Source organism: Culex pipiens, chromosome 1, assembly GCF_016801865.2.
Source record: "Culex pipiens pallens isolate TS chromosome 1, TS_CPP_V2, whole genome shotgun sequence".
In the NCBI taxonomy this organism is placed as follows: Eukaryota; Metazoa; Arthropoda; class Insecta; order Diptera; family Culicidae; genus Culex; species Culex pipiens.
Genome location: NC_068937.1, coordinates 103,121,951 through 103,142,548, shown reverse-complemented (window position 1 = coordinate 103,142,548; position 20,598 = coordinate 103,121,951). Strand labels below are relative to the sequence as shown.

The following is a 20,598-nucleotide window of genomic DNA, read 5'->3' as shown; positions in this document are numbered from 1 at the left end:
CGGTTCGACTGCCTGCTCGTACAGCATCTTGCGCTGCAGCGAGTTGACCAGCTCGACGGCGGTTGATCCGTCGGGGAAAACTGAGTTGGCCGAGGCGACTGCGCGGAGAATCAGTTCGATCTTGCAGCCTGAAAAAACTGCCTGCCGGATTTGCAGTGGCCGGTTCGACGACCTGAGTAGCAGCGCGTTTAGCGGATTGGACACCAATGTTGCCGGGAGTTGGGTCAGGCCACGGTGGCCGTTTTGGTCGTCGGAGATGCTGTGCGCCGCTTTGAAGAGGTGTCGGAGGAGGAAGCTGCCAACTCATCCCGGTGTTCCACAGGCTGGAAAATCATCATACCTGTTGCCGGGAAAAAAAAACCGCGTCATGTGATTATGTGTTATGTGATTAATGAATATGAAAACTTACCTTCAATTTCGCATGCAATTCAATTAAATCGAAAAAAGCGCACTAATCCACTAACTTTTATAAACACGTTTGATAAAGCAAACAAAAATGTTTGACAGCTTGCGCGTTACGATAACTGAGGCAGTGTGTGTGCTGGCGAGCGCGAGTGATATTGGTGTGAGTGAGCAACACAAAAATTTAAATTTTTAAGGTGTGTGTCTTTGCTTAAGCGTCTTAACTGGCACTGGCGAAGCACGACAATCGCCCGCTCCCCCCCCAAAAGTTAGAGTGGGTTAGTCTATCATTTCGTCGGTTTTGAGAACTGTCAAATTTCTATGGGTTAATTATAACCCATAGAAATTTGACAGTTCTCAAAACCAACGAAATGAAAGACTAAATCGGTCCCTACAGAATCGGCCTACAACTAGACTGATTAAATAATAGTTTTGGTATTGTTTACAATGTGGACTTAGAGAAAGTTTTGGTGGCAACTTGTTTTTTTATATTATTTTATTAAGAGAGCAGTTATTTTGGGTATGTTTTAAATAAAATAGAACATTTATTGCTCTAGTTTAAACAGTAAGTGGAGTTTATAGTAATCATGAAAGATTGCTGTTTATTTCAGAAAATTTCATAATTTTGTAGGTGCTTCAATACAAAGCCAGGTTACAAAGGTTTTCATCATGATCCGGAAGATGGTCCATGCGGCCAAATTGCTTATGATGACACCACTGGTTCCTGCTACAGCTTTCCGGATTGCCGGAACATCAATCTTTGTTCGAGGGAGCGAAGATTTGATGTAAGTCAAGCGATTTCGTCGGTTGCAGTCGGCCGATTTAGTCAACCGATTAGTCGGTCGATCTCTGTGTTAAGCTCCCATAAGAGTCGGTGAAACAAACGACCGATTAGTCGGTAGATTTAGTCGGTAGATTCAACAGACTGAAACCGACTAAATCGTTGAGAACGTCGGCTCAAATTTCTATGGGGCAATACCAAAACTTTTATTTAATCAGTCTAGTTGTAGGCCGATTCTGTAGGGACCGATTTAGTCTTTCATTTCGTCGGTTTTGAGAACTGTCAAATTTCTATGGGGAACCTAAAGATCCTTCAAAAGATGCGTCGACGATTGGCGAGTGCCTCGAAAGGATCTTTATCCTTACCATCACAAGTTAGCAGGAATTGGTGATATTTGCACTTAGTTTGACAACAACAAAGGTTTTATATAAATTGTTTTCTATATTTCGTATATTACTAAATATATATTTATATACACATACAACAATTAAATTGTAATTAAACATACTCTATTCTTTATCATCAATTATTTCAAAGATTTCCCTTGATGTTGGTAGTTTTATAACTACTGCATCGAAAAAGCGCAGCTTTGTGCAATGCTACCTATTTCCAAATTGTGCCATTATGGCATTGTAGAGTTCCTATATTTATCGTAAAATTATAGGGGGATCATAATGAATGGCAATTTCTTTCTTTTTTGTCATTTCGTTTAGGTCTATTCAACCCATTGTTGAAATCAAAATGTTGTGTTGTTCAATGTTATTTAGTTCTATACATTAGCTTTTCTAATACATGTTCGGACGATCTGGACTTTCGTTTCGGTATTCTAAATATATAATACATAAAACGTTACCTTGCATGGTAGATTTTTGTTTTATCTTGAATGGCGCTTTTTTTCTAAATCGATTGGAAAAGAGGATAGTTATTATCAACAAATACTAGCCACAATGGACGTTTGGTGGGAGAAAGAATTACAAAAATGTACATTTTAGATAAAAAAAAACATTGATGGCATCGATAACAAAAGAAATATGTTTTTACCCATAATTTTCTAATGTGAATACGGAATTCATATTCACATTGGAGATTTATGCGTGGAACACAGGACAAATCAAAAACAAACAATTAATTAAAATTAATCAGACTCAATCAATCACTGCTTCTGTATGCGTTTACTTTTAAATCTACATGTTTTCAAAACATAGGCTGGCTCACCATTTGAACTTGACTTTTCGATCACATTTTGTGCTATTCAAAATGGGGATTGTGCTATTCTTGTGTAAAAGTTTCTTTTTTCCGAAATTTATTTGTTTGGCAAAAACGTTTAGCACCTTTCTTGTGATCCGGCGTAAAGTGTATGTCTCACGTGTTAAAATGTAACCTCATGTTTATGTTAAAAGCTTCAAATTATAGCCACTTAATATAAATTATGCTGTGAAATTTTGTTTAGAAGCGTTTCAAAAACTTGTTGGTATGCATTTAAAACCGATTTTAAAACATTCTAGATAAACATGAAACATGGCATATGCCATGTGAACAATCGAATAACTAGAAAAAAAGTATACATTGCACGTGTCAGATCCGTGTTTTTTCTGATTTTATAATCTTGATACAATATTGATCAAAACATGAAATTAAAATTATGAAATTATTTTAATAAATAAATTAACTGCTAAGCAATCCGTTTTTTACATTCACTTGTTTTTCTAAACATATATGTCATATCATATCATATCATGTCATGACATGTCATGTCATGTCATATATCGTATCAGTTCAGGAATCGCGTGACTGAATGATTTTGAGGATTTTTTTCTAGTCACTTTTTTAATCTTTCTCGAAAATTTTAACGCGTTCGGAGTCTAAAATGGTTTAAAGCTTTGCGAAGCCCATTAAAATGTTTTTGTTTTTTGTTGATTTCAGTGCTTTTCCGAGTACTCATGCTCAAAGGTAACGCCTCTTGTAAAAATAGCGTCATTGAAATACAAAAAATCGTCATTTTTTCCCATTTTTGTATCAATAATATTTACAGTTATACAATTTTGCTGTTATCTTTCTATGACGCTGCGTAATGCTAGGATAATCTTATATCACTAGATTTATAAATTAAACATTTACAGTATGACAATAAATCATCTAGATTATCTTTTTTCTTCATCCTAATTTCGAATATTATACAGTCAATAGTTCCAATCCTTAAATGCCTCGCTTAAGTGACTATTATATACAGTTTTACATTGAGTTTCTTCACTTTCCATTTTAAATGTTTACAAATTATGTTCGTCATTCGTTCCCTATATTTCACATACTCAATACACTTTAGTTTATTTCTATTGTTTAATTTTATTTCCACATGAAAGTAGGTTTGTTTGCAATATCTTTTCTCGTAAATTTTGGTCACTCGGAAAATCCTTTTATAATCTAATTCTCGCCGTTTTTGTTTGCATTAGTTTTGGCAACTGTTATAAAGTGGCAAAAACTATGGTAAACAACTTGATGGGCAAATAATAACCGTTGGTGGTATATTTTGTTAATGCATCCACCAACGTTAGAGGAAGGCATTTAGTCGTGGAAACTGAATTTATCAGTGTGAGTAATTTGTGACGCTATTTTTGTTACTTCACGAGCTCTTAAAAGATGTTGCCTCAAAATGATTCGCCTTTGTTAAATATGTAGGTTCGGTCGGCACTAAAACATGCAGAGTTTGGTTAAAAAAGGAATGCTATCTAACATAAAAGGATAAATTTATTGAGTTTTTTGATACTATTTTTTGTCATGCACTATCCGGTAATCAATATTTCTGTGTTAAAGTTTTTCTCGTGTTTTTTGCGTAGGTATATGAATTGAATCACGTAATTTCTAAATATTTCCTCTATTTGTTGTTTTTACCCATTCTGACTTCTATTTTCTGTGGTAAATATCTATATCTGCTCACACATTCTTGTTTTGAATTTATTGTTGTATTCTTATATTCTAATATGTTTGTCTATAATTCATGACGACAGTCTCAAAAGCTCGAATCACCTTTTGTGTGTTATGTTCCTCCACCTTCCGTTTTCATGTTCTGGTATTGGTTGGATAAAGTGAGATAGCTGCGACAAGGGAATATGAGACCCACGGAAGTGCGCCTTGTTACTTAACAATTTGGCAAGCTAAGTTTCCGTTAACATTTCCCTCCAAAGCAGTTTGTGATAGAGGAGATTTCTGTTTGTAAAACATCTTTCACGTCTCTTCGCTTTCGTTTCCTAGATTGGCTTGTTTTCTTTTTCACAAATCGAATGTTGAACGGATCCTCAAGCATTTCTGGGTACTGCACAATATCGTGAATATATTCCCCCTCGTACAGATTGGCATATCCATTCTTCATTATGTCATCTGACTCCTGTTGCGTCCAATCGTAACTGCTTATGAGTCCATTCCTCAGTAATTCCTTTTCCCGATGCCATGCCTTTCGAACCGCTTGCAGCTTGGCATGATGCATCAACCGTTGCCGTTCCTTCTCCGCTGTAGTGCCATATTTCAAATTAATAACCGCATTCTGAATGTGTAGCTTAACATCCAGGTGGTTATTGCCACTGCCATTCTCTCGTGAACCCTCGTGGAATGTTGTATTCACTTGTCCTTGTAATCGTTTGAGCTGCTGGCGATCCTCGCTAGCCCGCCACGAGTCTTCCTTCACGAAGAAGAATGCATCTTGTAGCGAATTGTGAACGACAAACGTAAAGGGCAGCAAACGGGTACGATTGAAGACAGAGGTGTAGACATCACGGTAAATCGGGTTCGCCGCCGGTACACTGGACACAATCGCTTGACCTTCAACAGTACGCGACACAATGATTCCTTTGCCAAATGGTGGTTCCGACGCAGCACCAATTTTGAGGAGTCCAATACTCATGGCATCTGACTTTAGGGCTGATTTGGGAGGAGTAGTTAAGTCTGCCAATGATTTAATTTTCCTCCTTGATAAATACGATAAAAAGCCTGATTCAATAGTGATTGGATCGGGATCGTGCGTGTGTTGCATAATTTCAGGCATCACAAGCGAACGATGCAGTCGTGTCCAAGGATTCTTTTGCTGGTAAAGTCGATCGTTAGCCTGTGGAACTAGGCTGTTGATGTCGTATCCCACTAGCTTGATCCATGCCAGGTGATCCTTTGGATGATCTCTCGTGTGGTGGTGATTGATCGGATCATTGCCATTGAAACGGTATAGATGTAACCGAGTAGGATTTGAGATTCGTTGATCTACATTTTCCCAGTTTGGAGTCATCCATTGGCCTATCAGAGGATCATAAACTTTTCCATTTGGCATATGTACCAAAGAAGTAACCTATGAAGAAAAACAAAACAAATGATAAGCGTTTATTGTTGTTGACTGATGTAGTTTTTACACTGCAGATAATTGTTTAACTTACCTGGTCAAGAATGCCACCACAGAAATCAATTGGCATGTACAGATATGGGTTGGAGTCGTACACGATGTGTCCGTATGGCGAGCGCATAATTTCTCTGATGCCTTCTCCGTATTGGTTGAACATCATAACTGGCGTGCCACACTGATCAGTGGCAATGTAGTACTTGTGGCGATATACTTGTGCGTAGACCAAATGGCCTCGGTCGTCGTAAGTTAGCGACATGAGCTTGCCATCGCGTGGAGAATAAATTTGACTCACTTCGTTTTGTCGTTCCTGGTTGTTGTAGAAAAATTGGGTCACATTTCCAAAGTTATCTTTCCGCGTGATTAATCTGTTCAAGTGATCATAATAGTAGCGGACGTCGAAACGGCCACGTTTTGTAGCTCTTATCAGAAGTCCTTGTGTGCTATAGTGGAAGCGCTCCTCACGGGCGTTTTGAGCTACCAAACCGCGGGCTTCATATTTGTATGGTCCTTCGCCAAATTTAAGGATTCGATCAGTATTGCTATACTCCATTGGAATTGTATTGCCACGATATGTGAGGGAAAGCATATTGCCATTGTCATCGTATCGGAAGCCCCATGGTTCTTGTGCCTCAACACCTACCAGTTGGCCATCACAATCCCATGTATAGTTCTTGATGTTTGTATAGGTGTTGACACCAACATTTCGTGTGTATGTGCGTGTTTGAGCTATTCGTCCATGCATATCATGGGTAAACTCCATACGGAAAACCGCCATTCGATGAATCATAACAGTTATAAGAGTTTCCAGGAAACGTCCATCAATAGTGCGGGAGAATGTGGCAGTTCCATCGCCTACAGTTGTTTGGTTTGGAGTCGGATGCGATACCTTGAACTGACCAATCTGATCCAAGCTGCCTGTTTTTTCGTTATATGCAAAATTTTGACTCTGCAAGTTTTGACCGCCAATTCTACCCTGGATGGCAATGAGACGGAAGTTACCGTCATATTCATAACTGAACTTTGCATTCGAGAGCCCCGTTTTCGCGGAAAAGTCAATGCGTTCTTCCATCAGCAGACCTCCGACGTAGTCAAAGTCCCATCGGTACTCAAGATCGCGCTCCGTGTGCACAACAGCAGATGGCATACCGGTGCTTGTTCCGTACGAGAATTCACTTTTCCCATCTCCGTGTATTATTTCCGACACTAAGTTCGCACTGTTGTACCGATATATGATTCTAGCACCATCGCCTGGGTAAATTGTTTGAAGCAATGCTCCAGAGTATGAGTAATGTTGCAGGTATGGCTTGTTACTGCCTGGTGGAGTGTACGTAAATCTAATAAATCCGATTGATGGTTGAATACTGAAAGAGTGTTTAGTCCCACTAGGTAGGGTGATGTGCCGTAACCCTCCGTTAGCGTCGTAAGTCAACTTGAACTTTCGCTGACTACCAAGTGAGATTTCGGATAGCAAATTTAGCTCATTGTAAGAGTATGATATAATGCCATCCTGCTGACTGGTAATCTCAGACAGCAAACCGTTCATATCGTAGTTATACTTCAATTCAGCTGGTCCCCACTGCCAGCCTTCAACTCGATTGAATCGATCATAAGTCATATTCAGAGGAAAGAAGCGGCTTGTTTCGCCACCAGGATAGTACGAAATTGGAAGACCGGATTGGTCGAATAATACTGATAATATAATTTCATCGTACTTGTTCATATACACTTCTCGATTTTGCAATTGTTCGTAATCGATTCGAATGGTACGGCTGTTGTTAACCCAAATTTCGCGGCTGAAGCGTTGTTGGGGTACGCGATTGTTTTCATTTGCCACGTAACTGTACTTGGAATACATTGTGTTGATTAGATTATCTCCCATTTTGACCGTCTGATGAGACCACATTGGTAACATTTCGGCTTCGATTGGCATTGTCTTTTCCAAGTAAGGATGAGCAGAGACCGCCGACGAGTCTATTGCGATACCGTTGGAGCAGAACACGGAAAGTGTGTTGTTGATGTGACTGATCTTTGCGGTGATCACTTCTTCGTCCTTTGCTATGATGGCATTCTTAATGCCGCCCGTCAATGAAAACAAGGTAGGCGTCGCTGGTTTTTGGGAAAAGTGTGAGTAAATGCTCTCACTCACCTGCACTCCCAGATAATCATTTTTCTCCCCGAGAATGGTTGTTATCCGAACCACTTCTCCACTGGGCAAAATTGCTTTCGTCATTCGTCCATACTCATCGTACTGGTAGATAAACGTTTCTCCATTTCCAGTACGACTGAGAAGCAGACCAGTGTTGCTATCATAGTCAAATTGCAGTTCAGATTTTCCTTTTCGTTCGATAATTTTAGTCAGCATACCGTTAGATGAGATCTTTAGTTCTGATTTATGATCTTGTGTATTTTCTATCGAGCTCACCACATTGCTGTAGTCGCGTAGAAATTGTATCTTGTTTCCGGAACTGTCAGTAACGGTGGATAGCTTTCCAAAGCTGGTATTTTTAGAGTAGAGAAATGAGTAACGTGTCTTGCTGGATGATAGATCTTTAGTCGCAACATGCTGTCCGTAACGGTTGAACACATACACTTCATTTGTTGGCGTGTAGGGAATTTGAAACTCTCCATTGCTGTCATGTTGGGGCAGATAGTGTTGTAAAGCTAGGATTCGAAGTGAACCTGTAAGAAGAATAATGTTGAAGGTGTGTGTTAGCAAGCAGTCGTATGTCTATAAATCATTGTTGTTTCTCCTACCTTGATCCGCTATGTTGATGATTCCATCTTGTGCTACAGCAATAGCGGAAATGGCTTGGAACTTAATGTTTGATGACAGGACAGTTTCCGGTTGTGTACCAGAAATGTCTTCCTTTCTGTTTCTACTGTTACTGTTGCCTCCGGGAATGTTATTCGTGTTGGCTTGATTGTTACACAAGCACCCAGTCATCATCATCATCATTACAGAGGGATTTTGTTGGGTAGGGTTGGCATTATATCTGGCTGGGTTGACTGTGGCTGACGGCGTGATGGTACTGTAACTGTTTCCGTTTGTACCAAAACTATTACTGCCGCTGTTACTGGCATTGGTGCAATCGCAGCTTTGCCTGTATGTTCGTATAAAAAAAAAAACAATACGTTGATAATTTGCATGAGTTGTTTTTAAATCATATACTTACATTCCATTCTCCAGTTTACCAGCAAATGAACGCATATTTCCAGCAGAGTCAACGACTCTAATTGAATTGACTCTTCGTGAGTCGGTATCCGCTATGTAAAGATCACCCGATGGAGCAAATGCCATTGCCACCACCGTTCCAAGAACGTCGTCTGAGGTTGTTTTGTTGTGTTCATCGTTACCGTTGCAATGTAGAGGAACTCCAGCTACCACTTTAATTTTCATGTCTGCCGTCAGTTTGAGAACTAATCGGTCATCAATAAAGTGAAGGGAGCCATCCAATGGGTTCAACGATAGTCCCGTCGGCCATTGAAGTTGTGCTCGGGTTGCTAAGAGCGCTCCCTTGCATGGGGCAGGACTCCAATGGTTATGATGACCGTGGTGACCAATCAAAGTATGAATAATTCCTCTAGGGTCCACGGCCCGGATGTTTGTACCGTCTGCGATGTACATTGTTTTATCAGCAGCAATTGCGATACCCTTCGGATGAGACAATCTAGCTTGCTTAGCTGGACCTCCATCTCCACAGTTTTCTTCGTCACCCGGAATGCACCGTTGACCGCTGCCAACTACTACGTCGCTGTTTGAGCTTGGATCAGGGACGTTTTCTAGTTGCACGACTCTTAGAATTTTATGTTTTTCTGGGTCCGAAATGTACAGATGGCCGTCTGCTGGGGAGACCGTAAGGTAATATTGATAAGCTACCTGTGTTGTTTCCAATTCAAGCACTGTGAACACGCTACCATTTGTCGTAATTCTTCGCACAAGATTAAAGTCACCTACGTACAAGCTACCATCCGGTCCTGAAGTGAGCGCAATTGGCGTCAACAGTCTAGCGTGTTTAGACAACCCGTTGCAATGATCCTTACAACTCAGAGGCCTTTGCTGGCCGTCTCCCATGACCTGTTTGACAACTCGGGGGTATTCTTTTAGATGTAACGTTGTTCCATCACCTTTTTGCAAAATTCCCTCGTGGAAATTATAGTGATGATGAATATCCAGGCCCCAACCACCAATATCCGATATGTCCACATCGAAACCTTGCAGTTTGGCTGTTTGCGTTTCCCAAATTATGTCTTTGCAAGTTGAGTGCTTATAGCCGATAGATATGCGAGCCACTGCGGTACCGTAAACCTTCTGTTTGTACACGTTGCGTTTATTCCATGCAAAAATGTAGCTCAAATTCGGGTCTGCTTCGTAAGTTTTCACATGCAATGATCCCTCAATTTGGACTCCAATGTGAACGTGAGTTAGTGTTTCGGGAATTGTATCGTGCGTTAGTTGCATACGCACGATACTTTTGTACCCGGAAGCCTGTGATGTTTGGTAGGTTAAATGTAGGTTCGAACCCGGGATTTGAATTGATTCTTGCACAATCTAAAAAAGCATTAAAAAAATCATCATGATCATGTTTTGTTTCCAGCATAATTTTGTTTGTAATCAAAAAAACAAATGATTCGAAAATTATGTTCCGTCATCTGGGGCGAATCGGCTCTACAGTCTGAATAGGGACAGCACGTTTTAGAGCAGTTAATGCTTCAAATTTGCAAATGGTTGTACACATTTTGTTGCTCTGAATCTGGTCTACCCGAAACCACTCGAAAATATCAAAATATTAGGCTGCGTCATTGCTAAAACAGCTGTCCCAATTCGCCCCATGTGCTCCGATTCGCCCCAGATGACGGTTCTAAAAAATGAAAAAAAAAAAAACAGAAAATAAAAAGTATCAAAATAAATTAGTTTATTACCTGTGTTTCAGCAAAAATTACACTCTTTCCTGGCTTGGAGCCAAAACCATTTGTCATTCCATTCCACAGCAAAGGTGTCAATAGGGCATGGTCATGCTCTAAACAAATCGCTACCGGGGACGGGTTATCTTCTAGGAAACGATATTGTGAAATGCTTAGGAAGCTGTATGCTGGATTTGCGAGCATTGGTCTGAAAATGAATAAGGTTTTACAATCTTTTACGTGTTGCTTGCGGAATTACTTACTTTATCGCCAACCTTGTTTGGTCATCTTCGTCGTTCAGCTGCATTTGCACAGGTGGTAGTACTACGATCTAGAAAAAAATGTTTTGTTTCAGATCAGATGTATCAGATATTATAGGGGTTAAAACCGGCAATTCTGTATCGATGGTTCACAGAGGCAGAAAATATCAGAATAAGGGTCATTCCATCTCAACTGTGCACGAAAAATTGCAAATTTGAAAATTACCTGTTGATACTATCAAGACATGCAAAACACCCCAACTTTTTTTTATTTATTTGACCTCACCATCGTGTTCCCCGGCCATTTTTACATAAGAATCACTTATTATTGTGACGACTGGAATTGTGAATGTGCCCACTGTGTCGCTGGACTCGAACTCGGCCCCAATGCTGAGCCTCGACTGTCGTTGACAGCGCGTCATTGTTTACTGTGTGTTGTCATATGGTTGAAATAAATGTTATTCTGTTGATTGATTAAAACTGATCGCACGCGTTTTATTGTACTTGACGAGATTTGTCAACAATTAGTGTTAATTTGTGCGGTTTATTATTACACCCCAAGTCCGGGATTCGGCCAAGGGTTCGTTCAAAAATTACGTCCATGAATAGGGGGAGGGGGGGTCTGAGGTTTGTGACAGCCCATGTTAAAGGTAGAGGAAAAGTGCGTGACGGGGGGGAGGGGGGAGGGGTCTGAAATCCTGAAAATCTCTGGACGTAATATTTGAACAAACCTGTGGGGTCGTAAAAGTGGCGACGAGACGGTGACTTTTGGCCGAATTTTCAACCGGCAAAAGTTGAACCCGCGAAGGAGGAGGCAGCACACGGTGAGATGGAAGGTGTTGGAAAAGTCGTCGTTGGCGTCGGGGCGGTTCTGAGGGCGGACGGACAGCAAGAAGCACCGTTGGCAGCCGGTTAGCAGCAACAGTTCCAGATCGAGTCGCTCCTCCAGAGTTCTCCACAGGCGGCGCAGTACATCGAGTGGTTCAATCAGCAGCGAGGTGTGGCGGAGTTGTTCCGACGTGAGCAAGAGGTGGTTCAACGCAAGCTGGCAGAAATGCATCAGCAGCAGCTGGAATTCATGCAGCAGCAAGGACACCTAGTGCGGGACATCTTGGCGGCGCTGACCGCGGCGGAACAGAACCGGGAGACTCGCGATGGCGATCGAGCGCGCCACGAGGAGAACAACAACAAAGAAATTGAGGTTAGTTCCGGTGTGAGTGGACATTGTGGAGCATCTGGCCACGCCATCGACCGAAACGACGCTCAACACCGGTTGTCAGCTGGTGTCAGTGTTGCGTTCCTCACGCGCTCGTGAGCGCTCACTTTTCGCTCATTCGTGAGGAGGAGCGCTGCGCGAGCTAGCTCACATTAGCCCGCGCTCACGTTTGCTCCGTTTTTTTCAGCTCGCGTTTGCCCCATGCTCGCGCTCACTTTGGAAGTATCGCGAATCGTTTAACGTTTTGAGACAGTTTTTTGTTTTTCAATCCTAGTTAGATTTTGTACTTATGGCGCAGCATGTCAGTGGGGAAGGGTATGAGCGCGTGAACAAAAAGGACTGTAAACCTTAGAAAAACTTACAAAACAATGAAATAATTCAAGAAGATTTATGCTGGGGTAAGTTCGATTCAATGTTATATGCTTGGTTGATTAAAATACAAAATTAAACTGTTTTATGTACCTAAACAGTTTGTTGGCTACCATTCCAGCGTGCGGATCAGAATGAGCAACCATTAAACAAAAGTCATTCCACTTAATAAATCGTTCAGTGCTTGGAAGCGGCAGATCATTTTTATAAAGTTAATCTTTCTCATTCTAGAAAATAGGGTAAAATTGTTGAAACAGTTCTCTTTTTACTTTGCCTCCAAATTGCTAGTGTTTGAAATAACCCATTTGAATGAAATAATGTAAATTGTCATTGTTATGTTTTAGCACATAAAGGGTGGCTCCTCTTCCATAAAGTAAATTATATTTAACACTTCCGCTACCAAGCCTCTGAAAATATTCAATTACAGATACAATAAATGATTTTTTGAATATGGACATTCTCTAAAATGTTCCGAATATGAGGGATGATTATAACTTTTATAAAGCTTACTGCTGTTTTTTTTAAGGTCCAATAAAACAAATTTTATTTTTTGGTGTTTTTAAAACCGCCTTGAGTCAAAACTCCGGATTCTAAAAACTTAAAATAAACATTTGTCAATTGATTCAGTTTTTTTGTACATATCAGTGCATCTCTTCACGTCAATGATTTTTTACATTAAGAATGAGTTAGCTCTTTGTTAGCACTTTTAAGAGTGAATCATTGTGCCCCTTGGCTAATTCTGAATTTAAATAGAACGTATATTTCGGTTCGCCGACTAAATCCATTTTATTGCTTACTTTTCGTGAGCGCTCGCTCATTCGCAACCCTGGCTGGTGTCTCCATCTACATTCGGGCCAGGAACGGCCGCGGATGTTCCCAAGGCAAGTTTATTCAACGTTTGCACCAACTCAGTGCCGGCAACGAGCGGAACATTGGAGTTCCAGAGCACAACAACGGTTGCTTCTGTGCTGGCCGGGCTGGAGTGGATTCTATATCCGGACGACGATTACGAGAACTTGTCCCAACTACCCGGAGCGATAGTTTCGCTGGGTACGTCGCAGCAGCTGACGCAGTCGACGCTGGCTGAACCGCAGTGCACTTTTGGTTGCCTTGATGACGTCAAGGGTCTGTGCCGGAAGGTGATTCTTTGTAACGCGTTGACGGAGCAAAAAGTTCAGGCGGGGAGGAACACCAACTTTCAAGCGCTGAATGCTGATCTGAAGGCGTTCGGAAGCATCCCAAACGAGCATGTTGTGGGTGGTGCTCCGCCGTCAGAAGCAAGATTCGAGCGCATTCGAACGAAGTTGGAATTCGAGCCTCCGCCATCATCACCATCATCTTCGGCTCAAGCGAACGAGCCAACTGATCGAAACACTTCACGCTGTTGGGAGAATCTCCTACTCGAGCTGGTGTACGTGATACGACGCTGGGAGCCTGGTGCGGTAAGAGATTGTGTAGGCACTGCGATGATTGTTGTCCGGACACGATCGTGCGCCAAACCCACACTTGGTTGGGCTGACTGGGACCCCAGACCGGATGTAGCAGTGATGCCAGCGATGCTCGTAGTCATCTGGCTGGAACCATGGAGTTTGACAAAACCGAAGTCCGATGCAACAACGCCGACGTTTGGGGAGGCCTTGGAGCAACCGGGGAGTCTGGCGCAACCAACGACGACCGGTGTCATGGGACATCCTTCGACGCACCTTCCCGTTGGCTCAGTGTTTACTTCATCCACATCAATGTCACCCCAGTAGTCCACATCGGCAGGAAGTGGACGTGCCCCGTCGGTACAGGTGCCATGCTGGTCTTCAGGTGAAGATCGACGCAGTGGTCCGACCCGTACCTCCTATATTAAGTGGGGGGATATTGTGACGACTGGAATTGTGAATGTGCCCACTGTGCATTCGTCGCTGGGCTCGAACTCGGCCCCAATGCTGAGCCTCGACTGTCGTTGACATCGCGTCATTGTTTACTGTGTGTTGTCATGTGGTTGAAATAGAGCAATTCCCCACAAAACAGCATGATTCGAAAAAAGGTCTCCGATCGAGCTCAATTTTTTTCTGGGGGATCCTTGGTCGAAATAATTAGACCCGTATTTTTTTGTTTGGCCATTAGGGTGACCTACGCCGTGTTAGGGTTGTTCAAAAAATGGCAATTTTCGTTGATTTTTGCAAAAACCACTTTTTTCATAAAATCATATCTCCGCGCCATTTCATCCGATTTTAGGTGTCCTAGACGCAAAAGAAAGGTGATTAGTTTGTCTATTTGGGAAAAATAGTAAGAAGTTTCAAAAATCTAGCTTAACATTTGAAAAGGTTAAATGAAAACATAAAATGCTATTTTGAAGGTCTCGGGATCAAAGAGCCTATGTCTGAAAATATTTTTATCGGATTCCTCGGAAAATTTCACATAACATATAAAAAAATGGTGAACTTATGTTTTAGATACTCTGAGATACGATTTTTTGAAAATAAAAACTGGATTTTCCGACGCGCCACGCGCAAAAATGGGAAAATGACGAAAACGGGAAAAAAAACGCTAAAACTGCGATAACTTTAAAATTTCAGGCGTAGGTCACCCTAATGGCCAAACAAAAAAATACGGGTCTAATTATTCCGGCCAAGGATCCCCCAGAAAAATTTTGAGCCCGATCGGAGAACTTTTTTTTCGAATCATGCTGTTTTCGTGGGGAATTGCTGAATAAATGTTATTCTGTTGATTGATTAAAACTGATCGCACGGGTCTTATTGTACTTGACGAGATTTGTATACCATTAGTATTAATTTGTGCGGTTGTGAGTCGTAAAACTTATCGACAGAAAGGAATATGTTTCGTTTCAGAGATATAGAATTTAAAGTTTTGAGAATTTGAGATTACCTACATTAGCGCATATGCTAGAAGCACTCAGGAGCGCTATTGAATAATTACTACCTGTTGTTCTGGAAAATGATTAATTTATTTTTTATTTTTATAATTTCACGCAATTTTCAAATAGCTAATACCTGGGATCCCCCAGAAAAATTTTGAGCCCGATCGGAGAACTTTTTTTTCGAATCATGCTGTTTTCGTGGGGAATTGCTGAATAAATGTTATTCTGTTGATTGATTAAAACTGATCGCACGGGTCTTATTGTACTTGACGAGATTTGTATACCATTAGTATTAATTTGTGCGGTTGTGAGTCGTAAAACTTATCGACAGAAAGGAATATGTTTCGTTTCAGAGATATAGAATTTTAAAGTTTTGAGAATTTGAGATTACCTACATTAGCGCATATGCTAGAAGCACTCAGGAGCGCTATTGAATAATTACTACCTGTTGTTCTGGTAAATGATTAATTTATTTTTTATTTTTATAATTTCACGCAATTTTCAAATAGCTAATACCTGGGAGATGAAAAGAGGGAATGCGTAACGTGATTTTCGAATGATCCCACTTTGTTTACATCAAAAACGTAGAAGGTGGTTCAAGCACAAGCGTGACTTTTCTCTTGCACTTGAATAATAAGTTTTGAAATCTGCTGTGCGCATTTTTGTCATGTTTTCGGGAAACAAATAACTGCATCAGAAGTGGGTGAAGTTTTGCGAAGTCGGTTTGGAACAAAATGTAAGAAAGAGCTACCGGAAGTACAGTCCACATTTTGAGACAAAGTACACCGTCTGAAAAAATAACGTTTTGTGCTAGAACAAGGGTGTTGTGTAGGGAGTGGGTTCATTGGAGAAAGAATGGCTCGACGACGATTTTATTGGTAATGGCTCTGGTAATTCCGTGAATAACCACAATAGGTTCGTTAGTTAAAAAATATAATGAAAATATTAAAAGAAAAGAAAATCAACAAACCACATTTACTTTTTACAATGAATTCTCTAATGATCGATTACAATACTTGCTGCTTTTAGCGAACAGTAAAATGTTTCCGCTTTGACAGTTCAAAACGGTTCCGCTTTTGAGCCGCTTTATTCACCCCCAGGCTAATACCTTAATCAATAATTTTTTTGTTCAAGGAATATTTATAGGGTTATTTTGAATGTACCGATTTTTACGAGTTGCTAACCGTTTTAGAGTACCCTCGAGGCCATGACTAGGGCCCTTGTCATGAGCGGTAGCAAAATAGTGCCATTCAGCAAAAACCCCAAAATCTGCTTTATGGTTCAAAAGATTGATCATATTAAATCGATTTTTAATTTTGAACCAGCTCCATTTAATTAATGGATGATTTTGGTCGAGGTAAAAATTCGACGGTTTTGTTCGAACGCGAATCATTTCAATACGGAGCGTCGGATCGAGGTGCTCTTTGTTGCATTGGGTTCGTATAAGTTCAAGGAAGGTTTATAAGCTGAAAAATTGCCACTTTGGTCACTCTGGGTCCGATTCCAGAGCATCTGCAGACTGTATGAAAAAAATTAAGTAAAATCAAATTTTGATCACAGGAGGCTGAATAGGCAAACAAACTATAAACGTCAACGAACGAAATTAGGCAGAACGAAGTTTGCCGGGAAGAGCTTGTTTAATTTAAAAAAATCATAATTCGTGTGGACAGCAGCCGTATTGTGTTCCAAGAATCCGAAATGATAGAAGAAAAAATCATTATTTTTCGGACGGTGTCTAAATCATCGCTAATAAATTTTGGGAACTACACAGAAAAAAAAATCATGGGGAAGGAGTACATCTTTTATGTCAGAAAAAAGGTGTAATTTTACCTCTGGAAATGTGTAATTTTACCACTTTTCTGGTGTAATGTCACTTTTTCAGTCTAAATTGAGGTAAAACTACATCATAAAAGAGGTAATATTCAACCTTCCAAATTTACATTATTTTTTTCTGTGTAGCTGAACTTTGTGATTTTCTTACATTTTTCAGTTTAATACTTTCCAGGCATCCTTTTCCTACTCATTATGATCGTTCTTTACGAGAATACAACGTATCAACAAATTTTATTCATTTTAATTCATATTTTTTACTCAATAATGTATCGTGCACTTATTGTTCAGTGTTACTTACAAGATCAATTGCATTTTTCTGCTCGCTCCATCGGAATCCAATTCTGCCCTGTACTGTGTGTCGTTATTGCTCTATCCTGTGGGTTAGCACAGAAATTCATCTCTTTTTTTTAAGCGGCTAAACATTTGCGATTTAACGCCAGTTGCCTACAGTGTTTTACAGTTAATTTGGCCCAATTTGCTAAAGATTATTTAATATGAAATCTTATTCCAATAACTGACCAGGTAGCAGTTATTGAACAGTGCTCCTGAGTGCTTCTAGCATATGCGGCGAATGAAGCTGATGTAGGTAATCTCAAATTCTCAAAACTTTAAAATTCAATATCTCTGGAACGATTACGATTATGTAAGATTGGCCGGGGAATACGATGATGAGGTCAAATAAAAAAAATAAGTTGGGGTGTTTTGAGATACAGCCATTTGATTGCGTTTTCAATTGCGCATTACGGGTAGAACAATAAATTAATCAAAATTTTGATCTCGGAAATGGATTCTACGTCCAATTTTCTTCAAAATTAAGTCCAAGACCGACCTTCTAAGATTTGTGGTTCCTGAGCTATCGCCGTTTGAAAATAGGGGTTTCGCTCAAAAATCGCCAAAAATCGATTTTTTGGGGAGGTACAAAAATGGAGGGGTGGTCCGATTTGGATGAAATTCGGGATTCTTGCATGTTTTGATAACAACAGCCCTGCCAAATTTGAGCAGGATCGGAGAGGGTAGGGGAAGGTGGGGCAAGACGACCATATGGGGCAAGAGGAACAATCGCTCGTACGGCCGTAATTTCTACAATTTGCTGCAACAACATATTTTATTGGAAGACAAGAATGCCACACAAGAAAAGGTAAAATGTCTATAATAAATAAAAAATATTGGGAAATAAATACATAAACGTACTTAAAAACTGATAAGAAAATTGTTAAAAAAAATTGTCCATGCTAAAAAAACGTTATATTAAGAAAATTTCCTTTTTTTCATCAAAGTATTTTTTTTCGTGAAACGATCCATTTTTTAGTAAATTATTATTATTTAATCAAAAATGAAAGAAACGTTTCAAATTCATCCTAATATGATGTATCTAAGTGATAACAGTTCAATTGTAAGAAAATTAACATGTTGTTTCATGCATTGTTCCTCTTGTCCCAACGGGTTGTTCGTCTTGCCCAACTAGTTGAGTAGAACGTACGCGAAATCAAAATTTTCAAAATCATTTTGTTACATTAAAAAACTGGATTTTTTGAATATTTGTTCTATCAAAGTCTTAGTCGAGACCTAGAATAAGATGATTATTAAAAAATCCGACAGATTTTTTAACGTTTTCAATGGGTTATAACGAGCATTTCCTTAGCTTGTTACACTTGCCCAACTTTCCCCTAATATTCAAATGCTGTTCCGCTTCAGATGGAATGACCCATAAGTGAAAGCTTTTTTTGAAAAAGAGGCATACCTGATTCCATGGAACGAAAACGGTTCGTGTTAAGGGTCTAAACGGAGACCTCTGGAACTGTAACGTTACGGCCCCTCCTCCATTGACCAAAACATCAAACCTGGAGAAAATTGTTTTTGTTACACTTAACTTTTTTGCGGCTAAATGTACTGAATAATTATAACTTACCATCCACCTTGCCTAGTGAGCGTGAAACCAAATCGTGAGTCTCGATCTACTGACACGCGAATGCCAATTATTCCCAGTCCTTGAGGTGTTACCACTTGGCCACGCATTACCGAAACACGACTACAAGAAAAATAATTTGAATTAAATACCGTTTCATTTAATGTATCTACTATATTTGAATATACATGTATATTCACTGCTGCATTATTTTATGACATGTTCTCTACTCATTTTTATTAGATATGTCACGAAAGCATGCTCAGTGAATGTGTACGATATAATGTGTATTATGTGTTTATAGTTGGTGTCATTCATTATTATGCATTCAAAAGACTCGAATAAAACAAGTTAACTTAAAAATGAGTTGCATTGATGGCAGTTTAAATTATATTTACACATCTAAATAGTATTCATATGTGAAACGAAAACAAAATAAGAAAAATAATAGAAACCAAAAAAAAAAACATTTTGCAATTAAACTTGCATATTCTCATGTATTTTAGAACATTTTGTTTTGCTTGTTTTCAACAATAGGTAACGCGTATTTTTTTACATTTTATTTTTTTTTCATATATTTTGAACGTCTTTTATTTTTGGAAAACGACTTTGGAGTCCCCAGGACCCGAGCAGGGGTAAATAACACGGGAATACCAAATTTTGGTATAACTTGAGCAAATAACAGCGACCAAAATGTGCCCTTGGTTGCCCAGTAATAGATGGTAAAATACCATGAAATCATACCAAAGTCTAGTATGTGGAAGGGCACAACAATACCAAACCATGTTATTCCAAGGGTAAAATAATACCTCAAAATAAAACCATTTCAATACCAAGTTGAGGTCTTCTGAATTTTTTAACATTGCTTGAATACCAAAACTTGGTATTGCCATGGTTTAATTTTAGGTATTCCCGCGCCCTTGGAAAATCATATTTTGGTATTCCTGTGGTCTTCCACATACATGATTTTGGTATGATTTGATGGTATTTTACCATCTATTACTGGGCAACCAAGATCACATTTTGGTCGCTGATATTTGCACAAGTAATACCAAAATTTGGTATTTTCATACCATTTTTAGTGCAGCAGTTGCAGTTAGTGAAAAAACGGAAATGATCCATATGCAACAGCCAAATCTACTCACCTGATGATTCCATGTTGTTCTTAGTGATATTCTTCACCACACCGAATGCATTTGTCATTGATGAACGGCCTGTGCATGAAGTTCTTGAAGTTCTGAAAAATAACAAGATTGAAAAATAAGTGTTATTAAAATAAAACTGGATTGAAATTCACCAAAATTCAATAATCTTTCGATTGACTCGTTTTTCAAAGTATGTGGTTTTTTTTCAAGTCATTTTAGCGCAAAATTTATTATCTTGTCCAAATTGGTAAAAAAATCCCATAGTTTCAGAGAAAATTGATAAAACACTGTAATACCAAAAGAATACCAAAATGTGCCATCCTGACTTAGAAAATTTTCCACAATTTCAAGTCATTTCTGTAGGGGGTATATCAAAAATGTTTAAAATCAAGTTTGAAATTTCCGGTTTTCAATGAAAGCATTCGCTTTGAGACATCATTTTAGTGCAAAATTAATTATTTTGTCAAAATTTTCGCATAGTTTCAGAGGAATTTGATAAAACACTGTAATACCAAAAGAATACCAAAATGTGCC

At 39.5% G+C, this 20,598-nt stretch overlaps 1 protein-coding gene across 1 annotated transcript; it reads right to left on the bottom strand.

Moving 5' to 3' along the window:
• Positions 1 to 1,604: 1,604 nt before the first annotated feature.
• Positions 1,605 to 19,419, bottom strand: LOC128093581 (teneurin-a). The gene is made up of 8 exons (XM_052710979.1): positions 18,923 to 19,419; positions 18,755 to 18,854; positions 10,730 to 10,797; positions 10,485 to 10,674; positions 8,738 to 10,113; positions 8,319 to 8,665; positions 5,599 to 8,243; positions 1,605 to 5,513 (listed from the first exon to the last, which is right to left on the bottom strand). Exons 1-8 carry the CDS (start codon positions 19,027 to 19,029, stop codon positions 4,347 to 4,349), a joined length of 6,000 nt encoding a protein of 1,999 aa, XP_052566939.1. The 5' UTR covers positions 19,030 to 19,419; the 3' UTR covers positions 1,605 to 4,346.
• Between the last annotated feature and the right edge of the window lie 1,179 nt (positions 19,420 to 20,598).